Source organism: Microtus pennsylvanicus, chromosome 1, assembly GCF_037038515.1.
Source record: "Microtus pennsylvanicus isolate mMicPen1 chromosome 1, mMicPen1.hap1, whole genome shotgun sequence".
Classification (NCBI taxonomy): domain Eukaryota; kingdom Metazoa; phylum Chordata; class Mammalia; order Rodentia; family Cricetidae; genus Microtus; species Microtus pennsylvanicus.
The window spans coordinates 77,143,270-77,159,266 of record NC_134579.1 but is presented as its reverse complement, the minus strand read 5'-3'; the positions used below and the strand labels follow the sequence as shown (position 1 = coordinate 77,159,266).

General features: G+C 45.0%; 1 protein-coding gene across 8 annotated transcripts in view; it reads right to left on the bottom strand.

Moving 5' to 3' along the window:
• Nucleotides 1-15,997, bottom strand: part of Med15 (mediator complex subunit 15) — a 62,955-nt gene that overhangs the window by 27,762 nt on the left and 19,196 nt on the right. For 6 of the 8 annotated variants that reach the window (XM_075969943.1, XM_075969960.1, XM_075969976.1 and 3 more), the window contains exons 2-4: nucleotides 13,884-13,971; nucleotides 3,579-3,630; nucleotides 1,397-1,426 (exon numbers count right to left, since the gene is read on the bottom strand). In XM_075969943.1, the coding sequence (XP_075826058.1) occupies nucleotides 1,397-1,426; nucleotides 3,579-3,630; nucleotides 13,884-13,971 (170 nt within the window). The remainder of the gene's footprint in view (nucleotides 1-1,396; nucleotides 1,427-3,578; nucleotides 3,631-13,883; nucleotides 13,972-15,997) is intronic. The other 2 variants (XM_075969983.1, XM_075969987.1) reach the window with 1 other exon arrangement.

Genomic DNA, 15,997 nt, shown 5'->3' with positions numbered 1-15,997 from the left:
CAATGGCACAATCAAGGACAAGCAGCCAGATGTCATCCTCACAGGAGACAACTGCCTTTAGACAGGCATCACCTGGCTGGTCATCTGGCCACAGAATTGGATAGTACCCAATGAGCCTATACTACAGCGATTCAACACTGCAGAGGCCAGGCATTCTCCAAGCCATATGTACTTGGCCAGCCCTGGGCTGTGGGCAAGAGAACTATTCAAGCAGACACTTACAGCTGCAGGCCTAGGGTAAGCCTCACAGGCAGGCTGCAGTGCTAGTGTACACTTCTTTGGTAACAGTGGTGGTGGTGGTTCTGCAGACAGAGCTTAACACCTTCCACAGAACCTCATTCCCTTTTCTGACAAGCTGAAGATCAGCTGGCCAGAATGGATCTGAAAATCCCATGATGACAGCTCAGAAGACAAAGTCCAGGGTTCAATTCAATGGACACAATTTCCCTTAGATGATAAACTTTGAAATTAAAATAAAAAGATTTCTGAACTCACAAATAAGTTTGTAACTTAAAGTGAATATGCTGGGCATTGGTAGTACAAGCCTTCGATCCCAGCACTCGGGAGGCAGAGGCTGGCGAAACTGAGTTCGAGGTCAGCCTGGTCTACAGAGCAAGTACCAGGATAGCCAGGTCTACACAGGGAAACCCTGTCTTAAAAAATAAAAAACGGGGGCTCAGCAGTTAAGAGCTCTGGATGCTCTTCCAGAGGTCCTGAATTCAATTCCCAGCAACCACATGGTGGCTCACAACCAATTATAATAGGATGTGATGCTTTCTTCTGGCATGCACGTGTATATGCAGAACACTCATACATAAAATGTAAATAAATTAAATAAAACAAGACAAAACAACAACAAAAAAGTGAATACAGTTGGGGGTGTGGTGGTGTATATCTTTTGCCCCAACACCCCAGGAGGCAGAGGCTGGCAGATCTCTGTGAATTTGGGGCCAGCCTGGTCTACACATAGTTCCAGGACAGCCACAGCTACAAACAGAGAACCTGTCTCAAAAACATGCCCCCACACCCGAAAGAGAAAGAAACAGAGGAAGTGAATTTCCACAGCTATTTTATAACTGTGACATATTACTATGGGTTCACTAATATATCACAATACAATGGTTCTTCTAGGTAATGTATCAAAGCCTTCTAAGTTTTTATGATCTTTCTGCTAAACAAAACAAGATGGAAAAGCATTGGGGTAACTTCAGTGTACAAGAAAGCAAAGGGTGGAGAAGAGGCTGGGACACAGCTCTAGTCAGTGGCCACTCCACCCGAGATCTTTTCAATGTTCCAGTCCAGTAAGCAGTTGACCCACACACAAGACATGCACCCTCTTATCCCTGCCATCCAAAACTGGAGGCTGGGAAAACTGAACTTTGAAAGGAGAACTTACCACTGACAGAAGCTTGTGATTTCTTGTTATCTACAGAGAAACACAAACACAAAACCCCAATGTAAACAGTTTTGCATAAACGCACATTTCCCAGGATAGGTCAGTTCTGCAGGTGTCTGACCAGGGTCATTTGCTAAAACTGAACTGACCATGCATAGAAACAAGGCCAATAGAACCTGGAGCCTCAATTCCAAGGAGCTGCTGGTATTCTAGTAACTAGGGAGGAGATGACTACCCCCAGCAATGCTGCACACAAAGAGAGTCTGGGCATCGAGGGGGCAAAGAAACTTGGGGGTCTAGTTCAATGAACTACCCCCAAGGCTAGCACACCATAAGCTGAGAGACTCTGGGCCTTTACTTTCTTCCATGTCCAAAGTCTTGGCTCAGATGTTGAATCACAACAGGAGTAACAAGAACCCATGTTGGGGCTAAAAGAACAGTGCTGAGAATTTGAGCATCTCCATTTTCTCGGTGAAGAAACCAAGTCTACCTGACGCTGCTCACGGCTGGGAATCTTGTCTGCCACACCCAGCCCCTATGAAAGAAGTGCCCTAACCATTGGTGGTCCAGAACTTCCTGCTTAGTCCCTCCATGTGAGCATGTGGGCTGTGTATATCCCAGGCCATCATCCTAAAGATCTGGGCATGGAAATCCAGGCCAGGATACACAGCTGCCTGCTCTCCAGTCTTTCTCTTTTCCCTCAGTTCCACCCAATACCCCAAAGAAAGTAAGATCGGGAAAGTCTACCTTGCTGGTCATTCTGGTAAAAAAAAACTTAGTGTGAAATTGGGCTGGAAAGATAGTTCAATGGTTGTGCTGGCTAGTTTTATTCCATTCTAACACAGGCAAATATATACTGGTTTTTGAGACAGGGTTTCTCTGTGTAGGCCTAGCTGTCCTGGAACTCACTCTGTAGACCAGGCTGGCCTTGAACTCACAGAGAACTGCCTGCCTCTGCCTCCCAAGTACAGGGATTAAAGGCCAAGAATGCACTACTCTGGCAGAGGACCGGAGTTTGGTTCCTAATACCCACATCTAGCAGCTCACAACTGCCTGTAACTCAAGCTCCAGGGGACCTAATGCCTCTGGGCTCCATGGGCACCTGCACTCACATGTGCATAGCCACACACAGAGACACACACACACACTCACACACACACACACATACACTCACACATACAAAAACACAAAATTTAATAATCTTTTTTAAAAAGTTAGCGTGGAGTAGTAGGGCATGGAAGTACACGCTTTTAACCCCAGCACTCAGAAGGCAGACATATCTCTAAGTTCAAGGCCAGCCTGGTCTATAGAGTGAGTTTCAGGACAGCCAGGGTTACACAGAGAAACCCTGTCTTGGGGGAGAAAAAGTCAGTATGAAGTTATTATCACTGAGCATTGGAATTCACAATGTCCTCCCTTGCTCTCAGTGACCTGACGCTAAAAGCTGCGACTGTCACTACAACCTACATTTTGTCCCCAACCCAAGTGGGGTGGGGGGGTTGGATGGGCCCATCAAGACAAGCTTGTCTAGAGCTTATACAACTGTCAGCTGGAACTCAGTGTTTACTAGCCTGGTGCCCGTCACAGGCTGCGGCCATCCAGGAGCACTTGGTATGTCTCTGCCTAACACAAATGTGCCAAGAATCTTGCCCCTGGAGGTTATGACAATTCACATCTGAAAAGTTGGGGAGCTGCTCACCAGGCTAACACCACAACAATCCCCTCTGAATCATAGGGGATAAGAGTTGAGGTAAAGTGACCCTCAGCCCAGCAAGGAGAGGGAGCAAGGACTTTGGGAACTGACTTCAAAAACTTCAGTCTCAGAAACACACAGTTCAGGCCTCCCTAGGGTTAGCAAAATCAACTTTTCTGGGATAAAATCCCCTTACAAAGTAAGCTGCTCACTTAAGAACTACCCAGAGACAAATGCAGAAGTCATAAAAAGGAGTGAGAACAGCAGCCCACTTTACATCACTTTGAGATCAACATTTCCAAGTCAAAATCCACATGTTTGAGGCTGAGACCTAGGAGGGTGGAGGGTCCAGAAGCAATGAGGAGCTTCCCAGAAAAATGCAATGTTCTAATTCAAGTGCTAAGGCCTACCTGAGAGTTCCTACTACACAGTCACAAAACAGGCCCCTCGAAGAACCACAATTACCCCATAATATGAACTCTTACTTACGAATATCTCTGAAATGGATAATGAGCCGGGCCACAAGGGAAAGGTATTCATCCTAAAAGTAAAAACAAGAAGTACTTTAATCCCCATGGAGAAACAAAGGCACGGGATTCACCCTTGCCACCCCTCGGTGGCCCAGCCACCCAGCTGAGCTTCTTCCTACAAGTCTTGGCCTCCTGGACTGCCTGAGATGGCCACAGCCACTCATCCCACTTGGCTTCCTCTGGAATCCATCTCTCATAGGGAGGCCATCAGCGACTTCCCCTCAGAGATACAAAGTAAGGGTGTAGAGACCTTCCACCCAATGAAGAGAACACTCGGCTAGGAAGCCCTCGGAAAGTCCCTTCTTATCACAGGGCAATCACTGTGAGTCTGTGTGGTGTCCCAGTACTTGGCCCAAGGTCACAAGGTTTGCACTATCCGTAAATTAGTACTTTTGCTTTTTGTAACAACACTGTGGTGACCTTTCCTCTGCTGGTGAGACAGGTATTTATACATAAATCTGCATGAGTATTTCAAAAGAAAGATATGGTCTTTCCTTCTTCTCCAAAGCCCTTCCAGGATGACTGAGGATGCTCTTCTGATAGATGAACAGATGAGAGAAAGAGCAAAGCCCCTCTCAAATATGACGGCTGAAGGCTACTGCTTGCACAGGTCTTTTTTCTATGCTGTCCTGTTTCTGAAACACCCAGTGGGGCTTGCCTTCCACTGACTGTCTTGTGTGTATCTAAGGCACTCCTGGGTTTTCTAGGGAAATAACTACTAGGAGTCTACACTGAGGTATAGAACAGAGATACCTGGGTTAAAATCCCATGCCACCCATCCCTTCCTCCACCGAAATGCCCATTCTGCTAGCATGGCAATTCAGAAGAGCAATGATGTGGGATTTCCTCTGTATGCTACAAATATATTTTACTAGCAGTGGTTAGTAAAGAAGCTTATTTGGCCTATGGCAGAGAAGAATATATCCAGGCTGGAAGAGAGATAGAGAGAGAGAGAGCAGGTGGAGTCAGGGAGACGCCATGTAGCTGCCAGAGGAGGAGACGCAGGACCCTTATCAGTGGTGATATACAGATTAATAGAATGGGTTGATTTAAGATATAAGAGCTAGCTAGAAAGGTTCCTAAGCTGCTGGCCAAGCAGTGTTGTAATTAATATAATTTCTGTGTGATTATTCGGGTCTTGGTAGCTGGGAAACAAACATGTAGCCTCCATCTACAGAGCAAAGGCCTTAGTATCTGCTGTTTGCATGAGTTGTTTTCCAAAGTTATCCTGGAACTGACAAGGTAACAAAAGACAGAAGATAAACATGGGCTGAACAGCTATTGTCTCTCATGAATTTCCAGGCTCCATTTAGCATTGTTTCCCCACTAAAGGAATCAGTATAGAGTAAGATGAAGGGGAAGCTGGGGAAACCTGTCCTCACAGGGCGGGGTCAGACAGAGGAAAGAATGCACAGCTGGAAGAGGGAAATTAAAGGTTCTGTCAACACAGCCCTTTCCAATGCCCCGTCAATTTCTGACTGAAAGACAGTCTGCCAAGGGCGAACAAAAGCCCCACAGTTAACCGTCTGTTATCTAAAGTATAGTCATGTGGTGAGTGGGGACCAGGGACTTTAGAAGTCAAAGAACCAGGAATGGAAATGAGATGGCCAAGGTCCAGTGGAAGAGAACCGTATGTGACTTTCTTTTAAAAACCTGAACTGTTTTCTCTTATGGTCTTTAAAATAGTTTAGCAAGTTTTTTTTTTTTCTACTACCATGAAAGACATGACTGGAAGAAGCAGATTCCAGAAGGAATGGCCTATGTTTACTGAGACCTAAGACACAGCAGACCAAGCACAGGAGTATGTCCCCAAAGTCTTTTCCACACACAGGCTGGGACAAAAGATCCAGTGCCCGGGGCCAGGTGTTCAGACTTGTGTTGAGATGACCAGCACCACTCCTGGTTTACAGTATGACAGTCATCAAGGTCCAATTCAGCTCTATAGACCAGGACAGTGGGATGGGGACACAGAATATTCTATATATCTCCCAAAGGCTGGTTATCTAGGAACATGTTGTGGGGAACTGCAGAGGAGACTTTCCACAGGAGACTTCAGTTACTGTCATTGCACCCTTGACCCCAAGGCTTGGTTGCCTTTTGTTCCTTAGCTGTTGTTCACCTTCGGTGGTGGGTACTGGTGGCTGAACTGACCTTCCCACAGGTGTGCGTATCCCCAGACTTTCTCTCCAAAGTCCTCTAAAACATCCAGGATGACTGAGAAACGAGGCTGAGGGCCAGATAACTGCACTCTCTCTCTCCCTCTGCCCTGCTCATCATCACAATTTCATGTGTCCAGGCTGCATCCAAGGCAGTTTATGAGACTGTAAACAACAACCCCATAACTAGTACCAGGCCCAGGTATAAAGACTTTACATGTATTAATAATGCCCTTAGTATTCTTTCCCACCGATTGATACAAAGATGACTATCACTGGCTAGTTTACAGAGAAATGATGAGAAGGCTCAGGAGCAGCTGGGGACATAGCTTGGCAGCAGAGCATGTGTGAGGCCTGAGCTCATGCATGACACACACACATGACAGGAAAGTGTGGGTGTCAGCCTCACAGGCTTTCAAATACTCATTAGTCCTGCCAAAAGAAGAAACAGCAGCAGCCTAGAATGGGCTCCCACAAGAAATGAGAAGGGAAATACCAATATTACCCACTACTCTGCATCGCATGCTACCTTTTGTAAAAGACCCAAGGAGTCTGAATACAGTCCCTTAAATCTGCAGAAGAAATGCCAAAGGTTAGACTAATCACAGAAAGTATCAAATATCAGGAACCAGGCAGGAAACAGCCCTGTACAAACATCCCGTGCTGCTGGGTATGCACTCAGAAAGTGTGTCAAGCTTTCACAACCGAGAAAATGAAAGAAATCAAAAGAAAAATTCAAAACTCAACAAAAACAAATGAGTATCAAGTTGTTGGCAGAATACTATAGGAAAAAAGGATCTTTAAAGTGGTCATTTTCTGATAGAGAAGGAAAAAAAAAAGAAACAAAACCTCAAAACTACATCAGTTCTCATGGAAGAATATGGACACAAGGAAAGCTGCAAAAGAATCTTAAATTTAGGGGGCTGGAGAGATGGCTCAGAGATTAAGAGCGTTGCCTGCCCTTCTAAAGGTCCTGAGTTCAATTCCCAGCAACCACATGGTGGCTCACAACCATCTGTAATGGGGTCTGGTGCCCTCTTCTGGCCTTCGGGCATACACACAGAATATTGTATACATAATAAATAAATAAAAAAAAAAGAATCTTAAATTTAACAATGACCATACTTGGTCACTATGGAGACTATCTGCCAACGATATGAGAAGTCAAGATATTCATTCATACATAACATGCATGGTTCCAGATGAAATTTGCTTTCAAACAACTCTTAAGGTTAATCTCAGTTCACCTCAACTGAAAACATCAGAAGGAAATGGTGGAGCTTTATTCATTATCTCAAAAACATGCTGTTTCATAGTTCTGTTCACAAAAGACACAAAGCATGAGGCAGGGCAGGATAGTGAGTTCAAGACGAGTCTGGGCTAAAAGTGAGACCCTGTCCAAAAAGGAGGGGGGGGGGAAGAAAGGCAGGCAGAAACAAAACTAGCCAACTACAAACATGTGTTACCCTTCAAGAGAAAGGAAAGCCCCAAGAGAGAGAGGTATGGGACTCAGAGACCAAAGTTTCTACATCTGCAACCATTTATTACACCAGCCACAGGACACTAGTAATTCATCATCAGTTTGCCAATTATGAATACCTTAGCAAAATGCATACAAAATGCAGTTCTTTGTGACTGTTCAACTTTGTATACAGAATGTCTGCCATATTATTAAGACTCACTTTGTAGTCGCATGAACAGTTCATACTTTATATGGCCAAACAGTACTGCTACATATGGACACATTCTGTTTATCTACCCACCAGTTAACAGGCATCTGAACTGTCTCTATTTTGGGCTTTGAGAGAAGTTATGACTTTAGTCTGTGTATGGGAGTTTTGCCTTCTGTGTGTCTGTGCATCACGTGCATGCAGTGACCAAAGGGGCCAGAAATGGGCACTGGAAGCTCTAGAGCTGGAGTTACCACTGTTGTAGGCCAGCACATGGCTGCTGGGAATTGAACTTGGATCCTCTGGAAGAGCAGTCAGTGCTCATGACCACTGAGCCATCTGTCCACCCCCTCTCCACTTCTGGCTTTTATGAATGATAATATGGAAATACTGGCACAAGTTTTTATCTGGATGTTTTCATTTATGTTAAATAATACCTATGAAAATATACATGGAGCGTGCCGTGCCTTTGTTCTTCAAGCAGTCACTATATTGCTCTTTACAGCAGGGCACGATTTACATTCCCCCCAGCAATGTAAGGGCTCTGATTTCTCTACAGTTAGTAAACATTGCTTCTTGTCTTGTCTGCTTTATTTTTAGATGGGAGTCTTCTATGTTATGCTCAAGTGATTTTCTGGCAATATATGTAATGCCAAGGGTGGTTTTTCATTCTCTTGGTAAGTCCTATAGTGCACAATAAGTTTATATTTTAATTAACTATATATGCATTGGTAGACATGCTATGAACATGCAAGTAGAGGACAGAAAACAACTTGCAGAAGCTGGTTCTCTTCTATGTGGGTGGCAGAGAAAGAACAGAGGATCATCAGGCTTGGCAGCAAGTGCCTTTGCTGCTGAGTCATCTCAGCAGCCTCAAAGGTGTGTTTTGATGGAGCAGAATTGCCTGCTTTCCTCTGATGCTTCGTATTTGGAGTTACAGCTAGAAAGCTGTTGCCTGTGGCTAGGGATGTGGCCCACTTGATAGGACAGTGCAGGCCTCTACACACACCTGGGCTTTAATCACCAGCACCGCACAGACGGAGTGCAGTGACACAAGCCTGTGATCCCAGCGCTCAGAAGGTAAGGCTAGACACTGGGCCGGCCAGGTAGCTGGGGATGGGGTTGACAGAAGTGACTCTCCACGAGGACGTGAAGTCATTCCTTAGGGAAATATCCTCTTTAGAGTTGGTCACAGCAGCCAAGGAATATTGGGCAGAAGGAACAACTGGACTATAGTATATACTATATACTTGCTTAGACTGCTCAATAAACGCCCCTGACACAGAACAAGGAAAATGCACAGGCTTTTCATATTTGATGAGTATGACTTGAAATCCGGAACTGTTTGCTGTCAGCTCTACAACACTATGAAACCTAACTGCAGACGTAACTAACAAATGAGATCCGTATGTGACTGCACTAATTCCTACGAAACTACAGGAGCATGTAAGACACTGTCACCATTACTGCTGTCCTAATTAAAAACAGACATTTTGGACTTAGCTCCTTGGCAGCAGGAAGAACAGAGACCCCACCCCGATTAAAATAAGTAAATAAATAAGTCTCTTCTCAGGCTTCTACAAACATTAACCTAAGTGCCTCCCTCTTGTGCTTTGTTCCCACCTCACTTCTTTCGAAGGCTAGGATGCTGAAATTGTCTTCTCTATGTGTAATTTGTGGGCTGGGGTTAGATGAAAATGGATTGGCTGTGTCTATGAAATTATGTGTCAAATATGAACAGTCTCAAGCAGAAAAGAGCAGATAACTAAAAAAAATTGATTTCCCATAAAAGACCTTTCTCATAGATAAAATGACCAAACTAGAATGATACTGGGGGGGTGGGGGTGGGGTATGAACTAGCCCTTTAAGGAATGAGGGCTTAGAAAGCTTAGCTAGTATCTTAAAAAAAAAAAAAAGTTGGCTAGGCAGTGGCGATGCACACTTTTAGTCACAGCACTCAGAAAGTAGAGGCAGGCGGATCTACAGAGGGAGTTCCTGGACAGCCAGAGAGCTACACAGAGAGAAACACTGTCTCAAAAACCAAACCAAACCAAAACCAAAAATGTTTTATGTACCACTGGAGTGGGGCTTGCCTGGAAAACACTTAGAAGACCAGGCTGGCTTCAACTCAAAGAAATGGTCTACTTCTACCCCAAGTTCTGGGATTAAAGGTCTGCACCACCATGCCCAATTTTATTCTCTTCAACTTAAGCTACCAGTACATACTATAAAGAACCTAATGAATAAACTTCAAAATTATTAATTCTAAAATTACCCTCCCTTTTAAAATTACCTTCACCTAGTTTCTCTTCTGGTCCCAGCCACTTTGGGAGCCACAGGCCATTCCAGGAACCACACACATCACACACAATCAATCCCAAAAACAGCACAAAAATGGCATCAAGAAACCCTGGTCACAAAGATAGGAATCTCTTAAGAGGGTGGGCCACCAGTACCTGAGGAGCATAAACTTTGTCTAGAAGCACAGAAGAAAGCCCTGAAGATGATGCAGGCACACAGTGCAGACGAGTCAAGTGCAGAGGCTGTCAGGGCCCTGGTGGAGCCCAAGATGCCAGCCACAAGCTCAGCCGTCCTGCTGTCACTGCTCACCCAAGTCTGGGAAGCAGAGTAGAAGCTACATGGCCAAGGGTCATAGACTTTGTGAACCATAGCCCAAGGTTCAAACCAAGGCAGAGGCCTCAGCACCAGCTCAGGCTCCCACAGGTGCCCAGGCCCCTGTGAAGTCCCATAGAAAAGGTTTCTGTCTGCCAACATGAAGACAGATGGACTGGTGTGACACACCTATGCACTATTTGCAGATGGTCAGAACCATATGCTGTTTTTACAAATATAATTGAGGCAAGATCTGTTAAAAAAAAATGGCCTCCACCTTTGCCTCCTATTGCTATTCAAGTCCCCAAAGAAGCTATCCCATCTCTGATTTGATTTTTAATTATATGTATGTGAAGGGTGGTGCATATGAGCGCAGAGCCTACAGAAACCCGCAGAGGGTGCTGTCTCCTGTACCAGGATTTCAAGGAAAGATCATTCCCTTCCTCCATGACCCATGACTCTTGACTTTCCAATTCCTCCCCCTACCCATTCTCTTCAATGCTCCAGGAGTACAAGGGAACCTGGGCTGCCAAGGTGCCTTGGGTAGGAAGGTTCTCACTCCAATAATAGACACAGACCTACCTCCATGGGGAACAGTAGGTAAAAAGAGGTCAAGTCATTAAAAAATACAGACATTTCTGGGTGTGGTGGTACACACCTTTAATCCCAGCATGTGGGAGACACAGGCGAGCTGGTCTCTGAATTCCAGGATAGTCAGAAGCTTCATGGTGAGACCCTGTCTCAAAAATAAAAAAATTCACAGAATCCCGAGAGATCAGTCAGCGCTGCTCTCATGGCAGTTCTCCAGTTAGCCAGGTCTACTGCTGGAGTCAGGGATCAGAGACAGCTTCAAGAGACTACTAAGGCACCTCTCATGAAAATCAACAGGCAGCCCCAAGAAAAGGCAGAAGATAGACTGGCTAGACAATTCCAACCACCTCCAACTCCAGAACCACAAACCAAGGAGAACTAAAGGGTTATTAGACCCTTTAAGAAAAGGCAGAAGATAGACTGGCTAGACAATTCCAACCACCTCCAACTCCAGAACCACAAACCAAGGAGAACTAAAGGGTTATTAGACCCTTTAAGAAAAGGCAGAAGATAGACTGGCTAGACAATTCCAACCACCTCCAACTCCAGAACCACAGACCAAGGAAAACTAAAGGGTTATTATATCCTTTAAGGCACTAAGTTTTAGACTGGCTTGTCATGAACTAAGATAATAAACAAAGCTGCAAAGTTGAACAAAAAGAATTTACATTTTAGAAATAGAAATAGTTGATTCAATTAAATATTTTGTTGTAGCGAGCTGCGTGGTGTCACACCTGATGGAGATGTATAATCAACTCCTGAGATGACTAAGGCCTGACCTATGCTATGATCACGCAATGATTATCAGCTACCTGAATATGCGTGAACCTATGGGCAGTGCCCACCTGGCAGTTCGGGGTTGGCAGCCCATGCCTACTTAAGGGCTGGGAGAGGTTTGCCCGGAGAGAGAGGGAAAGGAGAGAGGAGAGAGGAAAGAAAGAGAGGGGAAGAGAGAGAGAAAGCGAATAAAGTCCTGGAATAAACTGCAGTGAGAAGAGCTCCGGTGTATTGCGTGTCATTCCTTGCTGGACGAGGCTGAACGTGACATTTTGTTTTTGTTTTTTGAGTTTTTGGGTTTTGTTTGTTTGTTTTTGAGATAGAGTATGGCTACTGCGTAGCTCTGGCTGTCCTGGAACTCACTCTGTAGAGTAGTCTGGGCTTGAACTCACAGAGATCCACCTGCTTCTGCCTCCTTCTAAATACTGGGATTAAAGATGTGTGCCACCATGCCTTGCTCCGATTAAGTCTTTACCGAAATTCTTTTTTTTGGAAGGGGGGGGTTTCCAAGACAGGGTTTTTCTGTAGCTTTGGAGCCTGTCCTGGAACTAGCTCTGTAGACCAGGCTGGCCTTGAACTCACAGAGAGTTGTAAATTAGATGATCTATGTATCCAAATATATAAAGAGCTATTTAAAAACATCAAAAGATAAAAACAGACATCTTACCACAGAATGTTTACACGTGGCTCAAAAGCACTAACCAGATGTATAATGTCATTACTGACTAGACAAACACCAATCAGAATCACAGTACTGGTCACCAACGGCCATAGTAACAGAGACAACAACTGTGGGGAGTGACAGAGCCTTAAGCTGTTGTGGGACTTCACACGGTGGTGTCACACGGTGCAGCTACTGTGGAAAAGCTGAACAGTGCCAATGAGTCAGAAACTCAAACCCCAAGTATGTAGGAAGTTTTCATTTCCCCAAGAGAGATGAAATAAATCTACATAAAAACTAGTATGTGAGTATGTAAAATAATGCTATTATTCAGGATAGCCCCTCAAAAATGAGAACCCAAATGAAGACTAACTGATACAATAATATACAGAAAATGATGGAATATAATTAATTCAACAGAGAAAGAAATCGGGGACAGTCACACTGGCACATGCCTTTAATTCCAGCACTCAGAAGACAGAAGCAGGACATCTCTCTTGAGGCCAGCCTAGTCTACACCATGGAATTTTGTCTTGAACTTGCAAAAACCATTGTGATCATGTTTCTAAAGCAAGCTCAAATGGAAAACCCACAGCAATATGCAGGTGAGTGGCTGCTATGGCGAGGGGAAGTGGGACATGACTGCTAACAGGTACCAAGCTTCTGTAAAGTATTCTAGCATTACATTGCAATAACTTCACATGACTCAGGCTGAATTATATACCTCAAATGGATGAATTTCACAGTTCCTTAGTGCAATCTCAATAACGTTTTTAAAAGAAAAACAAAATGTCTATCATGCACCCACAGAGCAATCCATAAGCTTGAAACCTGTTCTTCCTTCCATACACACATGAACAAGAACACACTTCCATCTCTGCTTCAATTTCATTTCATTTCCATCATTTTGCATGATTTTTTTTTTAAAAAATGGATTAGTTACTTTATTTATTTGAAGACAGTCTCACTTGTAGCCCTGGCTAGCCTAACTTGATATATAGACTAGGCTGGCCTCAAATCCACCTGCCTCTGCCTCCTAAGTGCTAAGATTAAAGCCATGCACCACCATACCATGCTTTAAATTAAAACTGTGTGGGGGTGGGGTGGGAATGGGAGTAGGTAATATACACGAGAGTGCAGGTGCCTGTGGAGGCCAATCCCATGGAGCGGGACTTCTAGGCTGCTGTGAACCATCCAACATGGGTACTAGAAACTGAACTTGAGTCCTCTTCAAGAACAGTATGGTCTCATAATGGCTGAGCCATCTTTCTTGTTTCACTTCTAATCTTCACTCCTGGGAACTAACACACTAGGAAAAGGTCACCTTAAGACCACAGTGCTGCACCAGCCTGGAAATTCTTCCAGTTCCACCTGGGAAGTTTTAATCTCAACTTTACCAAACATTGCACACCCCTCTGAACAGAGGAACCAAAGAGAAAGGGACGAAATGGATCCTTGGGCATCAGGGATGTGTAGGCTCTGGGAACACAAAGCCAGCCTCTCCTTCCATAGGAGCAGTGGGATCCAAGGAACTCTCTGTAGGCACCACAGAGCCCACTACATACATATGACAGGGTCAGCAATGAGGCCAGGGTCAGAGGCAGGGCCTGTAACCTCAGTGCCCATCCAGGAGTCTTGCCTATTCCATGAACATGGGAGGTTCTGGAGCGTCAGCTGTATCCGAGATCAGCAAGCAAGCACTCCCCTCTACAGGATCTGCACAGAGGGGTCTCAGTGTCAGCAACACTCCCCTCCTGGAACTGCTCTGCTGGGGACTTTGGCCAGCAGGGTCTTACCCGGGTCTTGGCCTTCAGGAACACATGACTCTCCATATCCTTGCTAGATTTACTGTGGGCCACACCAGCTTTCCTCATGGCATCCTCACTGAAATACAAAAGAAGAGATGTTTACATACACTAGCAGGTCTCCCTGCTAGACAGCTGCTGTCCCGGGGAAGCCAACCTGGCTGAATCCTGAGAGGAATGAAGAGAGAGGCACTCGGCAGAGCAGTGGCCAGAGTTAACAAGAGTAAGGGCAGGGCCAGGAGATGGGGGAGGAAGGTGACACCATAAAGAAGAGAAGTCCCTGAGCATGAAGGACAAAGGGACTGTCCCGGAGATTGCTCACAATTCAGTTACTGGGTGGCCAACCGGGCCCTATTTCTAGGCCTGAGTGACATCTGAGTAGAGTGGGACTGCAGCTCCAGATTCCTCCCCTGCAGAATGAAGAGTCCACAGAAACTGTCCATCCCCCCAAAGGCAAGAATCTGTGTGCAGCAATTCATGTTTGCCTACTAGAGCCAAAGAGAACAGCTCCAACTGCTAACGACTAAGAACAACACAAGACAGTTCACACCAATATAAAACAGCAACAAAACATCTAGAATAATTTCATACACAGATATAAAAGGACTATCCTAGTAAAGGTTCTACTTCACACTGTGGACCAAACAGAGCTCTGAGAGTGCACACGGCCACCGTCTACCTGAATACACATAGAAAGAACAAGTAGAGGCTGGAGATATGGCTCAGTGGTTAAGAGCACTGGCTGCTCTTTCAGAGACCCTGAGTGTGATTCTCAACACCTACATGTGTCTCACAATCACCTGTAACTCCAGTTCCCAGAAATATACCTTCTCTGACCTCTGAGGGAACTGCGTGCATATGCATACACTCATCCAAGCAAAACATTCACACACATAAAAGAAAATACATTATCTTTTAAAAAGAAAGCACAGGCATGTATCTGTTAGAAAGAAGACTATTAACTTGTGGCCCTGAGGCCTGGAGCCTGGTTACTCTGCTCTTCTTGCAGCCTGTCTTTTCTATGCAGCACTGGACTTGTGTGTAAACAAATCAGTAAGTTGGGGGCTCTGAGCTTTAACTCAGCCCAGTTGGTACTCAAAAGCATTCTGACCTCCAAAACACAAACCAACTGAGTCTACTTACTGAAGAACAAGTGTGTGGACTACAGCATCGTACCTTTGGAATCATGGAGAGAGCACGGGTAGGAGTATTAGTGATGAGACATACCAAACATATCATGGGACGAGTGAGATGCTCAGCAGGTAAAGCAATTGCTGCATAAACCTGATAACCTGAGTTTGATCCCCAGAACCTATAAAAGGTGGAAAGAAAGAACTGGCACCATAAACTTGTCCTCTGACCCCTCACATGCATGTCATAGCACACGCATACCCTCTCTATCCCCAATAATTAATAAATTCAATTAAATGTAAAACATTACATTGCTACATCCTTCATTAGCAGGCGTATCTGAAGTTCTGACCTCCCCTATCTACTTCTGAAGGTCTGACTCTGACAAGATGGCAGCAGCAGGTGCCTGCTTGCAAGGCATCCGGGTGTAGAACAGCTGTGTGAAGAGAAAGGTCCCTGGAGCCACAAGAGACATGGGAGTAACAAAGTAGAATGGTACCAAGAACCAGTCCACAGGACGTGTAGGGACAGACACATGCAGGAATAGGGCCACTCTGAGGCTGCAAGGCTTCCACACTGGAAAGGAAAACATCACCTGATAGGTGATAAAATCACTGAGATGAAGCAGACCTGTGTTCAGAAGCATGCATAGAACCTAAATAACCTATAGGCTCACCTGCCCAAGAACAGGTTAACCTCCTGGGATTCTTGGAGTTGCAGTTCTTGAAAAATAATGACAGAGCTTCATGGGAAGGTACGGCGGCCTATAGGTTTTGGCCACAGAAGTCCAACAACACAAGTCTTGGGGCCACTGAGCTGGAAGTTCCAGGGAGTATTCCTGAACAATTTCCACCTGGGTTGGTACTTAATACTACTTTAATAAAAGCTTGCTTTTGACCCCAATGGTGGAACTGGTTTTTCTCTGGAGAATCTCAGGATTAACACATGCCTCACCTGTGTCCCTAGAGTCCTAT